At 36.4% G+C, this 24,756-nt stretch overlaps 2 protein-coding genes across 2 annotated transcripts in view; one reads left to right on the top strand and one right to left on the bottom strand.

Annotated features, from left to right (window-relative positions):
* Positions 1-1,135, top strand: part of LOC144443580 (recQ-like DNA helicase BLM) — a 125,489-nt gene extending 124,354 nt beyond the window's left edge. Inside the window, exon 15 of the mRNA XM_078133118.1 lies at positions 175-1,135. Coding sequence (XP_077989244.1) covers positions 175-292 — 118 coding nt within the window. The 3' untranslated portion in view covers positions 293-1,135. The remainder of the gene's footprint in view (positions 1-174) is intronic.
* Positions 797-24,756, bottom strand: part of LOC144443344 (uncharacterized) — a 49,793-nt gene continuing 25,833 nt past the window's right edge. The window contains exons 6-10 of the mRNA XM_078132800.1: positions 19,580-19,748; positions 19,312-19,460; positions 12,292-12,419; positions 11,539-11,665; positions 797-2,035 (exon numbers count right to left, since the gene is read on the bottom strand). Coding sequence (XP_077988926.1) covers positions 1,776-2,035; positions 11,539-11,665; positions 12,292-12,419; positions 19,312-19,460; positions 19,580-19,748 — 833 coding nt within the window. The 3' untranslated portion in view covers positions 797-1,775. The remainder of the gene's footprint in view (positions 2,036-11,538; positions 11,666-12,291; positions 12,420-19,311; positions 19,461-19,579; positions 19,749-24,756) is intronic.

Below are 24,756 nucleotides of genomic sequence, written 5' to 3'. Positions count from 1 at the left end.
CTGTACATGAAATGCCAACAGAACTTGCAATGTGTTTGTGAATGTGAGCTATCATGTAAAGAGTAGAAAGTAAATTTCATGCGTATTTGTTGTTAGTTGCTGTTTTATCGTCAAAGACTTGTGGATTCATTTATAAAACAATGACAGGTTTCCAATGTGTTCCCTTGTATTTAGGTCATCTGTTGGTCCAACTAAACCAAGTCAGAATGGCATGAAACCGGGTTTCCTGTCTGTACCCAAGTCCAGGCCATTCCTCAGACCTACATGTACCAATGGTCAATTTCTAGGCTAAATGACCATAAATGGATAATTTCTGGATGAGATACCAATTATCATGGGGACCAAGCTATGGATGATTTCTGGGATAAATGCTGCTAATCCCAGATTAGGCAATGTCTTGATTAAATGTGGATAATCTCAAGAGACCAGAATAAATGCTGATAATCTCAAGAGACCGGGATAAATGTTAATAATCCCAGATCAGGCAATGTCTGGATTAAATGTGGATAATGTCAAGAGACCGGGATAAATGTTAATAATCCCAGATCAGGCAATGTCTGGATTAAATGTGGATAATCTCAAGAGAGGTTGTGTATATATTATGTTTAAAGAGTGTGTACATGTCTCAACAACACATTGCTGCATAATAATTGTGTATGAAGTAAAATGATCAAATCAAACTGTAAGATTTACTGAATACAAAAATCACTTCCATACAAGCTATATTCACAAATATTTTTACAAATATATGATTTTAATACAGATAATTGCATAATTAGTTGTACTACTCTGTGAAACCACTTTTAATTAGTACTTTTATGGTTAGAAAATCTATTGTAACACACAGTCAAGTGCATCTACAGTGTATTGTAACAGAAAGTCAAGTGTATCTACTGTAACACAGTCAAGTATACCATTGCTTGTCAGGTCATTATTCAAATTGTTATGATTGTTACATGCTGTTATTAATAAGCTTTCAGACAGAATTTATAATCTTTGGAAGATGTACTTTATATCTGCATACTTGCATGAAATCTCTTTACACTGACATGGAGACATTATTACATGTAGGCACTGTATTATATAATATAGTTATTTTAGTTAAGAAATTTTGTCGGTAAGGAATATGATGAATAAAGATGAAATAAAAAACATGTTTTTCTGGGGTTTTTGCTGACTTATTCAAAGTCAACCTGTGCACAGTTATAATTCATTAACATCTTAAAAGTAAAAATTGGTTTGCTTGTTCGGTGGCCAAGCAGTTTGCTCATACGCCTCTTACTCTGCGATATGGATTAGTACCCACAAAGCGTATGCTGGGTTTAATTACAATTTAACCAGGTCTGTATAGCAACAAGGGTGATGCTTTGTTTGACCATGCTGAACAATGCAGGTGCTCCCGGATACTCCACTTTCCTCCTGCTTCTTCAACACTAGGGCACTGCTCTTGAGGTAATAATTCAACACATTTCTGAATTTATTTGATTTCATGAAGCATTAAGATATAACATTTCTGGTAAGATGTTTTTGTAAACACAAATCTTTTGACTGAAACACCAACAAAACAACTCCTAATCTGTTGCTGTGATCCGCTATGCAGAGGCCTACTCCGCATTACATACACACTTCCATAACCTAGAGAATATTTATTAAAATATGTCATCTTCGGCTTCACTTGGCAAGATTTTTCCACATTTGGATGAATTTATTTATTTTATTATTATCATTACTATTAATTATGCTGCCCCTATTGCCTTCAAGTTGGCATTAGGCTATCAAATATTTCTATAATAGACAAGGTAGGAATACATAATGATATAGCCAGCACTCTGTTTAGGGTCAGGGTCAGCACCATTGTACCAACCATAGTATGTAACAGTATTTGTAGCCTGTTTCTGGACTTGCTCTGTAATATCAATAACCCATGGGTCAACCTGTCGTCCATCACACCAGCCATCACGTCCATACAGCCAAGTACCATGTTCATTTGGTTCAACCCCTGTTGGCACATTATCAGCACATCCTAGTGGTGAACCTGTCATCATAAAACAATTAAAGAAACCTTGTTGAGATTTACTCACTGATAAGGCTAAAATAATCAACTAGTTTGCATTTGCAAGCAAAAGCAATGTTCCAGACTGAAACGCCAACAAAACAACTCCTAATCTGTTGCTGTGATCCGCTATGCAGAGACCTACTCCGCATTACATACACACTTCCATAACCTTGAGAATATTTATTAAAATATCTCATCTTCGGCTTCACTTGGCAAGATTTTTCCACGTTTGGATGAATCTTTTGACCCAACTTAGCATATTAGCAGGTAGAACCCACATGGAATTGTAGTTCTATGGTAATTCTTCAAACTCTGACCTATCGATGTTAGGTTTTTGTTTTCGGTTGGATTATTCATTACAGATTTACATGATTTCGCCTGGGACTTGAAAATGACAAGGTTTGGTCTCAAAAATGAACCATTTTCACGGTATTTTATGTCAAATTAATGGGACATTTTATATTAAACATCGGTAGAGTATATTTTTTTTAATGTGTCTAGGTCACAGTTCTGGGTGTACACCAAATACATTTACAGGCAATACTCAGCAAAATTTTCACTGATTTATTTCCAAACATTTGACCAAATTTGATGTTTTTGTCCAGAAGTTTGCTTCCATCAAGCAATATATTTTGTATACATCGATTCACTAGGTATTTTTAAGTCTGTACTCAAAGTTTCATGAAAATTGAACACCAAATTTCTATATAATGGCCTGTGTAGTCAACAATGTATGTTACGTATGTACGGGTCTCACCTGCCGGTGATCGCTACATGATTACGTTAACCCTCTGGAAATTCATTTGGCAGGGTAGCATTTAAAAAAAAAAGAGAACACAAAAAATACTAATAAAAATACTGACTTTCGAGGGATCTCCACATCATTGATATGCTAAGATTCCAAAAAAAGCTCTGTCTTTGAATTTCTGATTGTAAACAGGACTGCTTCAAAACAAAGTCATATGGCTGAAAGCGCAGTGTGTTCTGGAGTACTCAGAGCTTGTGTTCAATGTGGTGGGATGAAAATATTTGATTGATAAAATAAGATCCATCCAATTGTCTATTGACTTTCATTGCCTCAAAACAAGCTGAAAAAATTACTGTGCCCAAATGAAATATCATGCATACAATATGCATAAATCACAATTTCAACATCTATTATTATACCCCAAGGTAAACCCGATTTCATAAGTGGACCGCAGTGCATTGTGGGTAGTGTCATCTCCTACTGCATAGAAGTGGTTGGGGAAAGTATGTGTGATTGGTCGAGAAAGAAAGGAAATAAAGTGCCAGGTAAATCAAGAGTTCCAAGCTGGCCCTGTCGGCCCTTTGGAACTATCTGTTTTTTAACAACCTTGACCACTTAAGAAACAAGCGACCTATCGGTCAGAATAGCTCCGCTGTTCTTTTTAGTTTTTGATTTTGGTAGCGATGTAATAAAGTGGTTAGTGGTTTCATATGATGTCTCACTATAAAACACATTTTACACAGAAAGTTGGTAAAATATTATACTTTTATACCATAGTCACCATTTAAAAAAAAAATTAGTTATGAAAATTACACAAAATCTCAGAAAAATAATGACTGGGAAACAAACACAGACACACACACACAAAGGATTTTTGAGGTTGGCTGTAAATAATTCCAGTGTTTTACAGCTTTAACCCTGGAAAATTTTGATAATGAATGAAATAAACTAGGTATCTAAAATAATAATGATAATAATAATAATAATCTTTATTTATACTGGATAGTTCTTTAAGCATTTAAACACTTGTCTCCCAAGAAGTCCAGTGAGGGCCATCCCTCATGGGTTCAGTGTTAATGCAGGAGGAAACCGGAGTACCCGGGGAAAACCTGCGTTGTTCGGTAGAGTCAAACTGAACGACACTCTTCTTACTTACAGCGTGGTAAATTTAATCGAACCCTGAATGGGGTTCGAACCCCGACCGCAGTGGTAAGAGGCGAGTAGTTTAACCACTTGGCCACCGACAACCCAAAAATAATTTTGAGGCAATTCAAATTTCAATTTTCTAACAAATTTACCAAAAACACTGTCCATAAGCTTAATTGTCAACAACATTCAACTTGTAGTAGACATAACATCGTCTAATATTTATATTTACGGAGTGTCTTGTGACCGGCGCCTGTCAGCAGCCAATTTTTTTTCATCATTTCCATTGTATTTAAACCTTGTACTTATAATTCTCAACAAAATACCTCAACATACCTCGCTCGTACTCAAAGCAGCCCCGGTATGATCACTGACATGACTAGAGAGAACCTTTTCAGATTTACATGTAAAACGGGGAAAGATACGCAAAACATAATGCAAAGTCTGAAGCCAAATTAAAGTTGTAATTATTTTAATTATTTTTACTTGCCAAATATTTGCATTTTGGAAATGGCAAGACATGTTCATGTCGATACATGACAGATAACTAACTTACTAACACTAGTTATCTGTGTTTACATGTAAACTGTTGGCTAATAAACACAGTTTGGTACGGTCGATTCACTGTACATACTGCTCTTTATTACATATGTACCATTGTGTACGTTGATGTACAGTCAAAAATAAAACCGGCATTTTCACTGATGGCTATGCAAATTAGATAAATTGAGATAAAATAGATCCAAAAGTAAAACCAATTCCTGATGAAGATCAGCAAATAAATGCATTTTTTAATGCACATACGTGTCTTTCCTGTCGTTACACACTTTTTGAACAATTTTTAGCTCCGCTGAAAGCGTAGCTTTAGGTATAGGTGGGTATAGAGTATTGAGAGTATAGGTGAATCATAGGTGTCCGTCAAATTTTTATATTTTCATCATCTTCTCCGAAAGTTTTTGTAATTTGAAAAAAAAAAAGAATGTTAATGAGCTTTATGACCGACGCCATATTGAAAATCATACCACGAGACTTGAAGTAAACTGCCACTTTTCAAAAGACACTATTGACATCAAACAAGCAATGTAATATGTCCTATAGTCATAATTCTATGCATTGTGCTCCCAAATGACAAGCGTTTGTTCGAAACAGGGTTGTAAACTTCAAATCCAAATTCTGCACCCCTTCTACATAATCAGCCAGTCCGCAACATCCTCATTTGCATACATCTATCCTTCAGTTTGCGACCATTAAACTTTGAATGGCTGCTCACGGGCCTAAATTTTTGGGTATTTTCAACTCGCCGTAACTTACACTAGAGTCCACCATTTTAGATACTGTAAATGCCTAAACCTCAACTGACATCTCTTCTTTCGTACCAGCAACACAAATTTTGGAATTACATTTAGGAATACCAATTTTCCGACGAATTTGGGACGCATACTTGAGGCCCTGAAACTTCGACCCGGTTTTTCGCTCATACTAGTAGTTTCCTTAATACGGACTGGAAAGTTTTACAATTTCACAATAAGGTGGATTTTTATGTGTTTTAAATAACTATGGCAAGTAAATTTAGTAGGATCGTTGTGTAACGCTCCGTTCATGAATTTTCGGTAGAAAACGACTGATTTGACCAGAAGCTGAAGCTGACCTTGTTTGACCGGGCGATTTTCCACAGCAAGTAGCAATACGGGACATTCTTGGTACTCACTAAAATCACACTTCAGACCCACTATAAAAGTGTGATGTTTTCAGATAACATGTAACTTGTGATTAATTCTATATTGTCGTGCAATTTGGAGTGACAGTGAACCAGAATGAAGACAACTCGCATAAGGAAGGCATGCCTAGGCATGCGGTTGAAGTTATGCAAGAGCAGTCTCACTGCCGACTGTGAATCGACCAAACTTTGTTTATTGGCCGACAGTTTACATGTAAAGTTAAACGACATGAACGTGTCTTGCCAAATAATTACAACTTTAATTTGGCTTCAGACTTTGCATTATGTTTTTCGTATCTTTCCCCGTTTTACATGTAAATCCGAAAAGGTTCTCTCTGGTCATGTCAGCGGTTAGCCCTGCTTACATACGACAGGCGGTGCACAAGTCTATATTGCTGACTTGACTCTAAACAAATAGTAGGGACAATTGTCAGAATCGAGTCCCGGATTACTCCGTATGCAAGCACGACTAGTCAGTGATCATACCGGGACTGCTTTGAGTACGAGCGAGGTGAGGCATGTTGAGGTGTTTTGTTGAGAATTATAAATATTGCGAAATGTCAAGTACAAGGTTTAAATACAATGGAATGATGAAAAAAAAATTGGCCAAGTCTGCTGACAGGCGCCGGTCACAAGAAACTCTGTAAATTAAAGTATCAGACGATGTATGTATTAATCGCCATCTTAGTTTCCGTACGGCAACAATCCCAAGTACCTGGATGCACGAGGGACTAACCCGGAAGCAAGTCGTTGTCAGCCATACGTTACAGTGGTATCATCGTCCGTTCAGAGTGTCATTATTCACAGAATTGTTGTTTTCGAGTGAAAACCCGTCTTGAATTGTATAACTCTAACAAATGAAGACATGTCAAGTTATATTTTAAAAGTTGTATCGCTTGTTTGAGACGATTTTCTCACGTACTATCGAGGCTTACTTGGACTTGGACCTTGCTCCAGTTCAGCGGGAAGTTTAGCCAGTCCGATAATTCTTTCTGGTTTAGTTTACAACACTTTTGATCACGCAGATTTTGTTGTTGTGATGAAAAGAAATAAAAAAAAGATCACTTCAACCATTTCGTTGTGTTTTCTTTGTGAAAGGTAATAGAACATGAACGAGTGTTACCACTTTAACGTATGGCTGAGAATGACTCTCTTCCGGGTTAGTCCCTCGTGCATCCGGGTACTTGGGATTGTCGTCGTACGGAAACTAAGATGGCGATTAATACATTTCTTCCCTATATCTACTACAATTAGTACAAGTTGAATGTTGTTGACTTGGTAAATTTGTTAGAAAATTGAAATTCAAATTGCCTCAAAATTATTTTAGATCCCTAGTTTATTTCATTCATCATTAAAATTTTCCAGGGTTAAAGCTGTAAGACACTGGAATTATTTATAGCCAACATCAAAATCCTCTTTTTTTCTTTTTCTTGTGTGCATTTCCCAGTCATTTTTTTCTGAGATTTTGTGCAATTTTTCATAACAGTAGATTTTTGTTATAAGATGGTGACTATGGTATAAAAGTACAATACAATACCAACTTTCTGTGTAAAATGTGTTTTATAGTGAGACATCATATGAAACCACTATCCACTTTATTACATCGCTAAAACAAAACTGCATAGTGAAGAACTGAACCACTTCTACATGTTACCAAAATAAAAAATTAAATTAAAAAAAACAACGGAGCTATTCTGACCGATAGGTCGCTTGTTTGTTGGTTCCTAAGGTATGTCACTATTTTTCTTGACTATCGCAAGTTCTGAGGTATCAAATAACTATACAAATTAGTGCCTTACCTATCAAATAACTATGCAAATTAACAAGGTATTTTCACTGTTGATATGCAAATGAGTAAACAACCTTTCAAACTACTTTATGTTTGTAAATATTGCTGGCGACCACTACTTTACATGTAATATTGTTATATAGATACTTTGGCGGATTCTGAACATAACGATTTGTTTAATTTGAATTATTTTGAACTTTCTGAGAGTGAATTTTATTATGATCAACAACAAAATAAATCTGATTCAAGGCCCGTGCCAGCGACTATGGCCACCGATGTCATCGTACGCGTACACATCAACAACGCCCAACAAATGCAGCCGATGGGAGATCGTGCAACACATTCCTCAGGACCATCAACCAGCCAGAACGCAGTCAATTAATTCCCACAGTTATGCGGAATGTTTTCAAACACACAGTTTAGCGGTGGATCTTTCACATTTCATGTCGCCTGAAACAGCTCGATCTCTCAAAGTCAAAGTTCTAGTCAGTGTGTTTACATTATAAAATGCTGCAGACAATCCGTAATCTTTTTCCGATTCTGATGAAGACTAATATATATAATTTTTATAATATTGTACATTTTGAAAAATTTTGCTGAATTACTATTATATAGGACACTATGGATACCACGCTTTTGAATTTTATCTGTTTCTACTACTAAATTAATCTTGTATCCATTTCTTCTGATCGGTGTTGTGAATGAATCACAACGGAGCTAGCTAGCGAGAGCAGGTCAACACATAATTTGCATATCAATACCTATTGTTGTTGACAACCAATCATCGCTCATAATTCACGTCTCTGACCTCTGAATGACATGAGCTGGTGACCTGATACATATTCATGTGAATATGTTGTTCGCCCTTCCCCACCTGCATTTTATTGCGTATTTGGTGTACATATGTAATAATAACAGAACCCCATGGCCTCACCAATAAACCGAATCATGAGTGAAAATAACTTTTGTATGCCCTACGGTCCATTGCGAGGCCATGGGGTTCTGTCATATAACTTCACCCGCATGTCTTTATGGCCGAGGCATGCCTTGCCTTGCTTACGCGAGTTGTCTTCATTCTAGTTCACTGTCACTCCAAATTACACGACAATATAGAATTAATCACAGCTACATGTTATTTGAAAACATCAAACTTTTATAGTGGGTCTGAAGTGTGATTTTAGAGAGTACCAAGAACTCCCGCGTTAACTGGCTGTGGAAAATCGCCTGGTCGAACAAGGCCAGCTTCAACTTCCGGTTCAAATCAGTCATTTTCTACCGAAAATTCTTGAACGGCCTGAACCGTTACACAACGATCCTACTAAATTTACTTGCCATGGTTATTTAAAACACATAAAAATCCACCTTTTTGTGAAATTTGTAATTTTTCCGGTCCGTATTGAGGAAACTATGAGCCGGGTCGAAATTTCAGGGCCTCAAGTATGCTCCATGAATTCATCGGAAAATCGGTATTCCTAAATGAAATGCCAAAATTTATTTTGCTGGCACAAAAGAAGAGATGTCAGTTGAGGTTTAGGCATTTACAGTATCTAAAATGGTGGACTCTACACGACAAGTGAGCTAGACCATCATGCAATGCGATTTGTATGCTCGCAGATACCTTCAGAAGACGCCATCTTAAATCTCATATCTTCCCTATACTTCTACATGCAATGCTTTGAAGCGTAGCAGAGGGCGGAAGTTCACCATCCTCCTTCACAACAAGTCATTTCTGGAAATCGAAAGTCTGCTATTTTTTAGTACTTTTTGAATTTTTTTCCTTCCGCATTTCTATCGTAATATTAATAAAATGTCATTTTTGGTCAAATTTAGGTGTTTTTTCGATTCTATTAATTCATAAATTTATGATGTTGTCGGAAAAGCCACTACATGTGACAATCAGCTGAAATGAAAACAAACTATACATATTTGTATTTGTGCATTTATTGTCATTTTTAGACTAATTTTCCTGAAAATTCACAAATTTTGGGATTTTTGTCACATTTTAAAGTTGTCTGTCTCTACGTTTTTCAAAATCCATGAACAAAGGATTGTAGTACGTGTGAATACGAATTAAATGATATACTTGGTGCCTAGGCACGTAGTGAATTCCTTGACGGACATAGGATTTGAACGTAGTCCTGCAGTCACATAGAATTTTCGAAAATGTTATGTCACCATGTATGACAACTATGGGACAGCAGGTTCGTAAATCGTCAACAGGTATGTTTTATACAAAGTATTTATGGCTTTCAAGAGAAAATAAATTGAATATTCGTAACCGTGAATAAATGTTTGTGTAGTTTTATCAATTGTAAATATGAGTAAGCAGCAGGGGCGTAAATCTTTACCTGTATTTTCTATGGACAATCGGTATCGCGGTGGTGCACATGGACGGTGTAACACATATCATGCTAGGCACAACATATAGTCAAGTTACGTGTACACCGTATATGCTTGTAATGCTGTCACTCGGTAAATTGTATCATGTACTAATATTATATTCTGGCCTTTGAGTGAGAAATGAGAGAAATAAAATTTATAACTGTAAGTAAATGCATGTATTTGTACTACTAGTATATTGATTGCGATTGTGGGATGGCTGGGTTGTAAATCCTCATAGTTTATACAAAAAAGTGACGTGCACGGTGCATAAGCCATCCCCGGATGCCATCATCACACATGCCGCATGTTTTGTACAGTAGTGTAAACACCTCGGTAATTACGCTCTAACTTTCGAGCAATCAACCCGGAGAAATAAAATTCAGCCAATAAAATTATAACTGTGAATAGATGTTTGTACTTTTAATAGTCTAAATTGTGTTTATGATACTTCAGGGTCGCAAACCACGATAAGTAAACGGTGTATGCCCGGATGCTATGCAGAGAGCAGATAAACTTAGACCCACGTACGCTACGCTATTACGAGCATGCACCACAGCTCCGTAAATTATGTATACTAAACCCTGTCTTTTGAGCAAAAAGAAAGAGACAAATAAATTCATGACTGAGTAAATTTTATTTCTTTTTAATGATTACTTTGGGACAGCAGGGACAACGCGATAGCCGTCAGAAATTTTCTTCAAAAGTGACGTATACAACGTAATGCATGTGTAGAACAACGTGCATATGTGATGGCGCCGCACCTTCGATCTCCTCGCATACAAATCATACTGCATTTTGGGTAATCTGACGTGCCATGCTCTAGTGAAAGTTACGGCGAGTTGAAAATACCAAAAAATAAGGCCCGTGAGCAGCCATTCAAAGTGTCGCTGTCTAGCTGGAGGATAGATTGTATGCAAATGAGGATATTGCAGACTGGCTGATTATGTAGAAGGGGTGCAAAATTTGGATTTGAAGTTTACAACCCTGTTTCGAACAAACACTTGTCATTTGGGCACACAATGCGTAGAATTATGACTATAGCACATATTACATTGCTTGTTTGACATCAATAGTGTCTTTTGGAAAGTGGCAGTTTACTTAAAGTCTCGTGGACTGATTTCCAGTATGGCATCAGTCACAATGCTCATTAACATATGGCGTCAGTCACAATGCTCATTAACATATTAATTTTTTTGTTAAATTACAAAAAAAAATCATAAAATATAGAAAAGAAGATGTGCTGACTTGAAATTAACAAATCTGAGTAAGCTACCCCCTGCGCATCAACACACCAGGTATCAAAGCAATCTGACAAGTAGTATTTGAGGAGATGATGAAAATATCATTTTTTGAAAAAAATCATAACAAATTGAAAATGGCACAGATCAACTTGGCATGAACAAATCTGAAAAGTCTCCTCCAGGGAACATGCACACCAAATATCAAAGAATTCTGACTCACTTTCGGGAGAAGATAATGAAAATATAAAAAGTTGACGAACACCAATGATTCACCTATACTCTATACCATAATACCAACCTATACCTAAAACTATGCTTTCAGCTTTCGCTGACAGCGGAGTTAAAAAAGAGACATCTTTATAATAATGCAATGGTTACTATGGTAATTGCTTATTTACATGTATTTTTAGTTTAATTGCTATAATAATAACTTATCTGTATGAATGACACTATACCAACCTGCAATATCAAAAGTCTTGTTATTTGTTACATTGCCATTGACAACGAAATGGTGTGATGTAGGGCAAAACTCCCCACAGCCATTCTCATCACTTCCATGGCCTGTGATTACAGCCACTATCTCAACCTTGAAAAGAGAAATCCTAATCCATTAGAGACTGGTCAGATGTAGAATGTAGTGTCAGCCAATCAAAGTCTTGGTCTTGTAAGATTTAGATTATTGTCAGCTAATCAGGGTTTTGGAATATAGAAATTAATGTACCCATTGTTTATTTATTTGTTAAGCCTTCACAAGAAGAGAAACAAACAAAAAACCATGACAGTCATATAATACAATATTAATATAATACAATACAATGTTAAAATGGCATCAAAAACCTGCTAAGAATTCGACAACTCTGGACCCGTCACATGGAAACGCTGATGGACACTGTCTGTTAACCCATCTGACATACGAGATATTTTCATATTTCTTAAAGACAGATTTAGAATATTGCATGTGAAAGATATAGCGAAGAAATGAAACATTATTTTTGACACAAATTGCCCGCGTACAGGACAGTAAATCAGTGTCCATTCAGCTTACCACAATAATGCATGTTTAAAAGATGCATGTAAAAAGAACGTGCACAAGAATTATTACCAAAAAACAATTTCATCATTTCAAGGGAACTGATTTCCACTGACTTTTCAATTTTTATTACATTATTAATTGCATTGTATAAATTTGATTGATGAAAATAAATAACTCACCTTTGTTGTATCATCTGATAGAGTGAAAGCGATTGGTGAATATTTGGTGTTGTAAGTTTTATTGAAGGTACCTCCCCTAAACAGTGGAATTATTTGAAATGGTGCTTTGTCACCCTTACTATATATGTCTGAAATGAACACAAAAATAACACCAATGGCATTGTAGCACAATTGTTTGTTATTTTAAAAAAAATAGCATTTGAGTTAAGTCGTCCATGCAAACACACACACACACACACACACACAGACAGACGGACAGACACTGCACCATACCTATAGCACTACTGAACCTTATCAGTTCAGTTGTGCTAAAAGGTGTATGCAAATATGCCTAGCAACAAGATAGCAACAAATATGCCCATGGCAACAGCCAAATGTTCACATATATTGCAAAGATAATAGGGATTTATAAACAATTGAACAAACATTCAAAAATTGTATGCAAATACCCCTAGCAACCATGACCACGCCCATAGCAACAGCCAAACGGTGGTGTGTTTCACAAAGACATCAAGGATTCTAATAGACAAGTGAACAAGTCATTGAGAATGACATAATCCCCGCTATGATTGGGTTTTAAGGAACTGGCAGTTTATGTTGTCATTTTCTTGATATCACTACTCTGATCACGAAACAACATAAATCAAATAGACTTAGATATGTTGTGTCTGTTCGTTGGACATGGAACATGCCTACTCATGTTTTGTCTCCTCGTTGGACATGGGACATGCCTACTCTTCAAGATGACGTGATGGAATAAACCATTCAACAATAAAGGATGGGTCGGGTATGGGGGAGGGGGGGGCTAACAAAATGGCTGCTCGGTGGCCATATTGAATCGTATCATGAAACAAATTGACGTGCATATGTATGCCACGAAAATGGATATGCACATGTATGTCATATAGAACACTGTGCTAATACCAACTTTGAATAAGATCTGTTCAAGCATGTCTGAGTTATGGCTTTGGACAGGGAAAATTCACAAACAAAATGGCTGCTAGGTGGCCATATTGGATCGTATCACGACAACAATGAATATGCACATGTTTGTCATAGAACACTGTCCTAATACCAACTTTGAATGAGATCTGTTCAAGCATGTCTGAGTTACGGCTTTGGACAGGGAAAATTCACAAACGATCGAAATGGGTGCTAGGTGGAAACAAATTGACGTGCATATGTATGCCATTGTATGTTGCCCCTGTACCAAGTTTGAAAACAATTGGTCTAGGTATCTCCAAGAAACAGCTCTGGACGGACGGATGGACAGATGCACGGACGGCCGGAACGCAATCCATAAGTCCCCATCCCAGTCTTCATCCGGTGGGGACTAACAAAACATTCAAAAAGTGTATGCAAATATGCCTAGCAACAAGACTACGCCCATGGCAACAGCTAAATGATCACATATACTGCAAAGATAATAGGGATTAATAGGCAAGTGAATAAACATTCAAAAATGTAAGTAAATGTGTGTAGCAAAAAGTCCACGCTCATAGCAACAGCCAAATGATGACATGTATATTGCAAGGGATTTAGGGATTCATAGACAAGTGAACGAACATTCAAAAAATGTATCCAAATATGTCTAGCAACATGACCACGCCCATACCAACAGCCAAATGATTGCATACATTGCAAAGATAACAATAGGGTTGGACAGGTAACTGGATAAGCAAATGAACACCAATACCTAGTATGGATCAGCATATGGTAAACATTATTGAAAACTGTACAGTTGTGCTGGAACACCGTTGGCACTATTTTTTGGAATGTTTAGCCACTGATGGAGTCATCCTGTTTGAATACATCGTCATCTACACATCCCCTGATGCATTCCCATTATAAATTACTGCCTAATCTGCTCAGTAGTTTTGGAATTAAAGATTTTTTTTATCAAAAGATACATTTTCATGTCATGACCAATCCTGAACATGTAAAGCAGGTAAAATTGTTAACACTTCAAAGACAATTATAAAATTTTCTTCTGCCTAGCAGTTATTTTATTTATCTGGAGGTATAATGTCAAAATGTGTGTATTTTATGTTCTAATGTGTTTTAGAATTTGTAAGTGGACTTTTGCGTGATTGTTGATTTGATGTACATGTATGAGAGCCTGAATGGAAAGAAGCCGACCCTGCAATGCTCTGCGTCATTTGTAATGCTTATTGAGTTTTACCTGAATGAAGATAATTATTATTATTACTATTATTACTGTTATTATTATTATTATTATTATTATTATTATTACTATTATTATTATTATTATTATTATTATTATTATTATTATTATTTTTATTATTGCAAGTGAAGGGGTTTAAATATAATATAATAATAAACCATTGTGTGAGAGACAATTTAGAGGAATGGTGCCTTTTGGTCCTATTGTCAATAAAATGTATCCGTTTGAGCATATATTTGCTATGCCTGCTCATATTTGCTATTTGCTATGCTGGCTGACGTTTGAGGGCGCCCTTTCACAACTTTATCTGTACATACTTAATTTAGCATTCAATTTGTGAGAGGCTAAGCGTGACCTTTTTTTTTTGTTTCCCTGCTCCAGTAGAATGGCGGGGCGGGTGGGCGAAATAAAAAAAAAGGGGGGCAATGAAAAAAAATATGTATTTTATCAGTTCTATTCTCTGTCCTTTCTGTCTTGTCAGTCTCTCTACAACTTCTTTTCTCTTCTCTTTATTGAATTCTTTGTTACAGGTCTCTTTCCTTCATTTTAGCAAGGTTGACAAGTCCATAGAACAACTTTGTAAGAAGATGATTGAATACTTATCATCCTGATGGGTGTATATCTGTAGCCATGAAATATTGTATGATTTATCAGGAGTACTAATACATTCCTCCTATTAATCAAAGTGACATTGACATCACTAATAATTTTTTCAAGTTATCCAACTTAAACTTTAGTATGTAACTTTTTGAAACACTTTGGGCGTGGTCATGGTTGCTAGGATATTTGCATACATGTATTGAATGTTTACTGAGCACCTACCAGTTGATATTATTATTTGACCAAAAGTTTTTTAACCAAAAATCACATTTTTTGACCGAAAACGCACATCTCTGATATCAAAGCAATCAGTCCAGCAGTTTTTGACTTTAAGTTGTTTACACACACACACACACACATCCATCCACAGACAGAGAGACACTTAGCAATGCCTATAGCACTACTGAACCCTATCAGTTCACTTGTGCTAAAAATTCTATTCTCACCCATAATTTGCATATTAATAACCCAATCAACTTGTCTCGAACAAACTTACCACTATATCTGCTTTACGCCAACACAATAAATTTCAGCCCAATTGACCCAGTAGTTTTGGAGAAGATTTCAATAAGCAATTTTACCAAAATTCTATTTTTGCCTGTAATTTGCATATTAATGAGCCAGTCAGTTTGTCTTGAAGAATAATATATCTGCTCATCCCAAAACATCTACACAACAAATTTCAACTCAATTGGCCCAATAGTCTTTTTAGGAGATTTTTGAGTTTGGGAGGGGGTTGTCCCCCTCCGAAGGTTTAGAGATTTTTTTCTAATTGTACTTACTTCAGTGTATTTTATGGCTTTTAGTATAATATTTGACTTCCAAATTGTCAGTCTTTGATCACTAAAATAGTAACTTGAAGATTGAAAATTTGGAAAACTATTGTGAAACACTTTGACTATGGAATTATGTCTTATAATAAATTTATTTTGTATTTGGTATGAATGGGATGTGACTTTGTTGTCTGACAGGTTTCATAAATAGTGTGATGATGATGATGATGATAATTGTATTTTCCCGTAAATCAACCCACATTAGCCTGGGAAGTTTTTGTGTCCCTCATCATATTCCTCTCATTGATTTCTCTCTGGAAGAAAGATACTCTTTGCAGCATTTCTTTATTTATAGCTGTTTTATGTTGTTCTGTTTCCACATATTCTAGGATTTCAGACATTCTGAATGGGACATTAGATTATGTTTTAGATTATTTTATTTAAAAGATTTGTAATGTCTTTTGTACACATTTTGAAAAATGTACATTTCAACAAACCACCAAAATTATGTTTATTTGTCAAATGATCTATCCATTAGCCTCAGATCTATGTTTACAACATAGACTGCTGTCCTTGGGATTTGAGGATCATTATAGAAATAATAGTTGCCAACATAAGTTTTGTTTACAAATTATATCACTGTACCCATCATCAATGTTGCTTATTCGTATCAAATGTCGCACTAAATGTTTCCAAAATGTGTTGCTTCCCATCAAAAAATTTAACTGAAAGTATGAGTCTTGACCATAACATATTCAGTCATAAAATCATCAGGTTTCTGAAAATTGTCAATACTTGTTAAAAAGGATTGCAGTCCAAGAACATCTGGAAACAAGTCATTGAGAATGACATAGTCCCCGCTATGATTGTTTTTTACAAAATTATCACTACTCTGATCACGCAACAACACTTGTGAACCTAAATCAAAAAGACTTAGATATGTTGTGTCTGCTTGTTGGACATGGAACATGCCTACAACAATAAAGGATTGGTCGGGTATGGGGTATCATATCACGATGAAAATGGATATGCACATTTATGTCATAGAACACTGTCCTAATACCAACTTTGAATGTGATCTGTTCAAGCATGTCTGAGTTATGGCTTTGGACATAGAAAAATCACAAACAAAATGGCTGCCAGGCTGCCATATTCGATCGTATCACAACAACAATGAACATGCACATGTATGTCATAGAACACTGTCCTAGTACCAACTTTGAATGAGATCTGTTCAAGCATGTCTGAGTTATGGCTTTGGACATGGAAAATTTGCAAACAAAATGGCTGCCAGGCGGCCATATTGGATCGTATCAAGAAACAAATTGACGTGCATATGTATGTCATTGTATGTTGCCCCTGTACCAAGTTTGAAAAAAATCGGTCCAGGCATCTCCAAGAAACGGCTGCGGACGGACGGACGGACGGACAGATGGACGGACGGACGCACGGACAGTCGGAACCCAATCCATAAGTCCCCGTCCCGGACTTCGTCCGGCGGGGACTAACAAAAGCATAAAGTTAGCTATTACTATTTTAGTACATGATCACAATCATTGCCCAGTTTGCACAACCCACTATATGGGGTGCCTCCTGTATGCCATGTCTAACTTGTCTGTCAGTGTCACATTTTGCTTCCTCTCTTCAGTTTTCTCAGATGTTGTAAGAATTTGAAAATAGTCTGTGTCAGATCGGCAAAATTTCTTTTCCACTGATGTTTAGACAACACTTAGTTATAGTTTACTCTCTGACATGTAAACGTCGCATTGTTACTACATCATGAGACGTCAAATTGACCTCATGCTTCCTTCAACGTCCTTATGAAACTAGGTCACGGGTTAAATTCAATTCGTAGGCTTTCGCTAGCCATAACATGGCCCGTTTTGGTTATTTTTAGTAGCTATTAGAACTTCTGTGCAACTGATATTTAATTTTCCAACCTTAGATTTGTTTCAATGATCGTCAGGTTTTGAGTACTTTCCTAAATTCTAATAAATTATAGTCGATCACACAGCTTTCTTATCACCATGGGTGAAGCAATGATCAAACCTGCAGACAATTCACCATGGGTGAAGCAATGATCAAACCTGCACGAATGTTTGGCTGTTGCTATGGACGCGTGCTCATGATTGCTAGGGATATTTGCATTACAAACATCAGCGATTCATTTTTTCACGTTCAGTTTTAGTAACCTTTTGACTAGGCTCGTCACAGCCTGAATGCTAAAGACTTCTCTCTATTACATCACAAAATGGCATGGTCTAGGTGGGACCAGAAATATCATAAAACTCTTGAAGGAAATCAGACGGGAACTGACTGAAAAAATAGTGCCAATGGCGTTGTAGCACAACTGTACAGTTTTTAAACAATGTTTACCCACATGCTGATCTATGCTAGTTATAGGTGTTCATTTACTGAATGATAATCCAGTTGCCTATCCAACCCTGTTGTTATCTTTGCAATATATGTGATCATTTGGCTGTTGCTATGGGTGTGGTCTTGTTGCTAGGCACATTTACATACATTTCTTGAATGTTTAATCAATTGCCTATTAATCCTTGTTGTCATCTTTGCAATATCTGTGATCATTTGGCTGTTGCTAGGGATATTTGCATACATATTTTGAATGCTTACTCTCTTGCCTATCAGATGATGTTGTTATTTAATCAAAATATACTGCTATTTGGTTGTTGCTAAGAGTGTGGTCATGGTTGCTAGGGTCAATTGTGTCAAAATCTTTTGATGAAAATCTGCAGAATAACAGTTCCAAAAACACCAAATTTCAGTCTCATTGACCAAGTACTTTTTGAGATGCAAGTTTTAGACCACAATTCACATTTTTACACCTAATTTGCATATCAATGATGACATTATAATATGCTTAATATTTCTCCATCTATACACCTCCAGATGCATCCCCATTAAATTTCAGCCCAATCAGTAATTTTGGAATTAAAGATTTATTTTACCAAAAAGACATTTTCATCCCTAATTTGCGCATCATGTACTGAACAATTCTTAATCTAAACACCCTTGAGAATGTTCCCACCAAATTTCAGACCAATCTGCCCAATAGTTTTTGAGTTTAAGTTTTTTGACCAAACATCACATTTTTTTACCCAAATCACACACCGGTGATAAGATCATTTTGATTTGAACAATTTCCCAACTAGACACCCAAGGTAATACACCCACCAACTATCATGGCAATCGGTCCGGCAGTTTTTGACTTTCAGTTGTTTACACACACACACTTTGCCATGCCTATATATAGCACTACCAAACCTTATCAGTTCAGATGTGCTAAATAGGGTAATTTGTAAGGTGTTTGCAAACACTTTTTTAAAGTTTTAAAACCAGAATGTGTTTCATGAACATGTTATCTAGCAAAATAACAATAGTGAATGCGAGTATTTTGAATCATCTATAAACAGTCAGTATGTTGTGCTAACCAATACTAACCTTGTTTTCCTAAATGACCAGAAAGTCTCAATTTTAAGGCTGGTTTCCATGGTTTTGCCCATGGCACTGTCTTCATGGTGAAGTTACAAGAATTGGAATTAAAGATGGGGAGTAATGGAGTTACATTTGTTAACCAACGACCAATGCGTCTAGAATGAAAGAAAACAGAGATATGTTTCCTTTTAGCAGTGTCTCAAACTCAGCCTCCCAGTTTTAAAGAAATAAAGTAATGCTACAGTACAATACAAAAAGAACAATAGAATATCACCTTCTGAATGGTGTGATCCATCGGCCTAATTCCATACCACACAGAGGAGATGATTGGTCACAGCAGACATACAACTGAACAGTGTGATCCCAGGGTGGACAGGTGGCATCATGCGTTCCAGGACATGACAATGCCATGTCTAACTCTACTTGTGAATATTTCATCATCTCTATGATAAAATAAAACAAAATTACTTTTTTTCCCAATGAAAATCAAAATCAATGTGATTAGAGTCTGATGCATCAATCAGCATTGTATATCTAGCTTTGTTGATGAAATTTGCTTTTTGGGATGAAAACTAATATGGTGACAATGGTCTATTTTCATATGTTGGAGACATTAAGATAATTTTCACAGACAAAGTTTAGAGAATAATCTAGGTATCTTATTCTTACTATCTTTATGACTATTGATTTTGTCCAATTCTCCATAGCATGTACAACAACAGACACAACCATTATTGGAGTTTAAATCCATGTATGAGACTGTGATTATGAATATATGATATGATATGGTCATCCTTGACAGAGGCTGCTGTCACATGGTTTATTACTTTATTGCTATTGCTATACATCCATTGTGCAGCAAAAGTTTCTTCTTTCCAAAGTTTTTTTTAAGTACCATTGAAATCGGCGAATAATTTCAGAAATGGTGCAGGGAGTTGTGACAAAGACGATTGAGCACCTACCACTAGGGCAGTGATGTATGCTGAGGCGGGCATGGTGGGAACTGAATGACATCAAAGTTAAACACCTGGAGTCCAACGTAAGAGGAAAGGTCAGCCAATGCAGTGGCACTCTCACAATACCTACTGACAGTAAGCCAGTATAACAACAAAGAACCTAGCAAATGATAAGGAACTCAAAAAGCTTTTGGAAAATCTGGGAAGTGAGGACAATTTCCTGAAAAGTGTCCTGTCAGGGGGTGGCATACCATCACTATACATACTGCAGACCTGCCTGAAGCCAAAGGTGAGCGAAAACCATTCTTCATACCAGATATGAAGATATATAACCAAAGAAGTTGTTATCTATTTTCGAAAGGTGGGTATGACTCATACCCCAATCGACATTCATGGTATTCATTTCAAATTCCTGGGTATTCAACTTTCACATCGACTGTCTTGGCAAACAAATACTGAACACATTGTAAAGAAAGCACAACAGCATCTTTATTTTCTCAGACATTTAAAGAAATTTGGAATGGGTCGTCGTATTTTAGTCAATTTTCACAACACTGTCATAGAGTATTTCAATGTATACCATCCCCATCTGGTTTAACATCACCAACAATGAGTTGAATGCACTTGAGAGAGTCATCTGGACATCACAGAAAGTCATCGGTACAGAATATAATTTTAGATCCATTTGTAAAGCCATATCCATCATTAAGGATACAAGTCATCCGACACATACATTTTTGAACTGTTACCCTCAGGTAGGAGGTACAGGAGTATCAAAACGAAATCAGAATGTTATGAGAAGAGCTTTTATCCATCTGCAATCCACATTTTAAACCAGTCCTGGGATATTTTACCATTTGTTTGACCATTTACAGCCACACAAACCTAACTATGTATATGGCTAGAAACAATGCCAAATTCCACAGCTATGATAAAACGGGGAAAGCAATATGTTTCAACTACCAGAATCCTTCAGGATGTGGTCAGAGTAAGTTTAAATTCACCCACATATGTATAGCGAATGGATGTGAAAAACCACACCCACACTTTCAACACAAACGTATACCTATCCGCCTCAAGTTGGAGGTGCTCAACAAGAGGATAATGTTGTTCTTATATGTTGGTTCTTATATGGTGGAGGGAGCAGGGACTTGGGACAAAGATGATTGAGCAACATAGTAAAGAGGACATTGGGTCCACAGAGATAACAGCAGTGATGGATAAAGATGATATCAATGAAATGAAGGATGCAATTACTAGTCCATTGAAAATCTGCACATTTGGAAAAGAGAAATGCCAACTGATTTCAACTGCAACTTTTTTATTAAATGGTATTGAAAACTGCTTTGACATAGTTGACTTAGATAGTGATTTACAACCAGTTGACAGGAACAATTACAACATTTAGGGTTTGATTAAATTTACCAGGCTTTCCCCGGGTACTCTGGTTTCCTCTTGCATTAACACTGAACCCGTGAGGGATGGCCCTCACTGGACTTCTTGGGAGACAAGTGTTTATATACTTAAAAGAACTATCCAGTATAAATAAAGATTATTAATTTTATTATTATTATTATTATTATTACAAGTGAAGGGGTTTAAATATTATATGTGTGAAAAATCCTCAGGAATCCACTAGAGTTTGTTCGAACGTAAATTATTTATTTCTATATGCCAGTGTAACTGACTGTGACTTCACATGTTTCGGACTAGTTTGACTTTTACCTATATTTCTCCTGCGGCGGAACCAGTGGCCATCTCTGATAGGGGTGTGTCGTCAGTGCAGTATTAAAACCCTAGGCCCTAGGCCAAATTTTAGACCCACTTTGACCAAAAATCAATATCCCATTTTAGACCGTTAATTTACAGGTTTTTAAAAGCATAAAGTTTAGACAAAATTACATTTTCCTTACAAGGCAACATTTTGGGTCAATTAATGGCAATTACGATTTGGCAAAGGACAAATGGTCACATTTTAGACCAAGCATAATCTAATATAATGCAAAGTGGACCCATTTTAAACTCTTTAGTTCGAAAAAAACCCTGACCCCATTTTAGACCAAAGGGCTACAAAACGAACCCAAAAGGGCAGCACATAAATGTATACTCAAATAAGGTAGTAGTTCAGAATATCTTTGCATGCCATTGTGGTGGAGTCAAGTGATGTATCCATTCGTGGCAAAACAAGGATCATTTACAGAAATAATAGTTACCAATGTTACATTTGTTTACGAATTACGTCGCTGTACCCATCATCAATGTCGCTTATCAGATGTCACACTAAATGTGTTGCTTGTGTTGCAGTTCAATAATATTTGGAAACAACAGCATAAAGTTATCGCTAAATATTATGTGATGTGATCACAATCAATCCCAGTCCACCAGATGCACATGGTCATGGTGGTGTGGGTGTGCCTCCTGTAGCTTGTTCGTCAGTGTCACATTTTGCTTCTTATCTTCAGGATGTTTTAAGAAGTTGAAAATAGTCTGTGTCAGAATTTCTCTTCCACTGAAGTTTAGACAACATTTAGTTATACTCTCATGTAAACGTTGTTGATCATGCATGAGATGTAACACTGACCTCGTTTCCTTCAACATCCACCGGATGAAACTGGGTCAAGGGTTAAATTCACCTAGAACACTTTCGCTAGTGACATTGTTCGTCTTGTTTTGCCACGTAATTGTCTAATATTTTCCAGATAATTATGAATTAATTTCTTATTTTACACTTTGGGCATTTCAGTTTTGTCTGATAACCAGCCACCTTGAAAACTGTGTACTCACTTTATTTCATTTTCTCTTGATTGGGTTCATTACCGTCCACACAGTAACACAAAGCAGTTTCATTGTCTTTCAAAAAGGCTTACTGTACATGTGGCATGGTACCGTATCGTCTACGACTATTTTTGCCTTGTAAAATAAAATTTGAACATACTGAAGAGAACTATGGCTAAGCACGTCTTACAGAGCAAATTTTTGTTTTATCTATTTATTTTTTGTTTTGACATTTGTACTGTGTTGTCTATATGAACCTGTATTTGCCATGATGCAGTAATTTTCCAGGTAGACACAACAATGGCAACACTGAATTGCAACATCAAAGTTGCGTCTTTTTTATGTTGATTGCGACAATGATACATGTTATGTATAAAAATAAAAGCAATCAACTCTCGGTAGTCTGCTTGAAAGCAAGACAAACAATCGGACTATGCATTATTATTCAAAAAAAAACCCAAAATATATTATCATGAAGTTGACTTGCCTTCTTTATATCAGTTCAAACACAATTTTCGATTTCACTTTGATCATGAGCCACACCCGGGGGAACTCATAAATTGGTCAGGGAACCCATTTACATTTACATGCTTACTGGCCTTCAAAAAGTTCGTTGCATCAGTAAAAGTCATTATTGTGATGGCCAAGTATAGTGTGTATATTTTTAGTGTGTTGTGTTTCTTTGTTCATTGTGCATGATTGAAATAGAAACAAGTGAAATGCACATAAAATCGTAAGTGCTAATTTGGGTTGGGGTAGGAAACGTGGTCAAGGCACAGTACTAACCGGTACCACAGTCTAACATACTCCTACTAATGCACATGTTGACGTTGACCTGTATTACATGTAAACAGACGTGTAGTTCTCAACTTGCCATGCTATACTGGAATGTATGATGAAGCTAACTGAATCTTTACAACAACAATAATGATATTACAAAGAGATACAGAACAACAGGTCAAATATGTGTATTGGCCAGGATATGTTATGTAATTCCCTAGATGTACATAACCGTTCCCCACATCATCTCAGTTTCACGCTTGCTCGCGATTTAGACATCTTTAAAGTTCTATGGATTCAGTGTACTTTATTAGGCAATCATTTATCAAAGGTACCGTCGTAGCCAGTGATTATTTTTCATAGAAATACTCCTCAAATTGATGTCATAAAAATTTCAGACCTGTCACCATGCACCAGCACAATGTGCTGGTAACATGCGCCAATCAGCAGACACTCCGAAAAAACACAGCATAACATTTGCCTATGTCATGTCAGATAAAAATATTTGCAATACCTCTTGCTGTTTATAAGTCATCAATGATTTTAGCAACTTAGTGTAAATTAATGATGATTATTCCTCATCATCGGCAAAGTCATGTAAACAATACATTTGTAAGCTGGTGAGTTGGTTTCTATCATTGTCTATCTCACTTGTACATTGTATTCAATTCTAGTGACGTCATTCGCCTCACGCGCACACAGTGTAACAGTCGCCATATTTCTCGCACTCAACGCCTCGCAAGCCTCATTGTTGAGAATTTCTGGATAATTTATCAATATTCCTGTAAAAATGAATGCTACCGTGATGCCACTTGTCCCCAATGACATGAATGATATCAGTGTATATTATTGTCTGAATGTGGGACCCAGAAATACATACATACGCATGTACGCACATCGAGTTGTCACAATACTACAATGCCAGTTGGAGAGCAGCAGA

This window comes from Glandiceps talaboti, chromosome 12 (assembly GCF_964340395.1).
Source record: "Glandiceps talaboti chromosome 12, keGlaTala1.1, whole genome shotgun sequence".
Classification (NCBI taxonomy): domain Eukaryota; kingdom Metazoa; phylum Hemichordata; class Enteropneusta; family Spengelidae; genus Glandiceps; species Glandiceps talaboti.
This window is presented reverse-complemented; position numbering and strand designations above follow the sequence as displayed.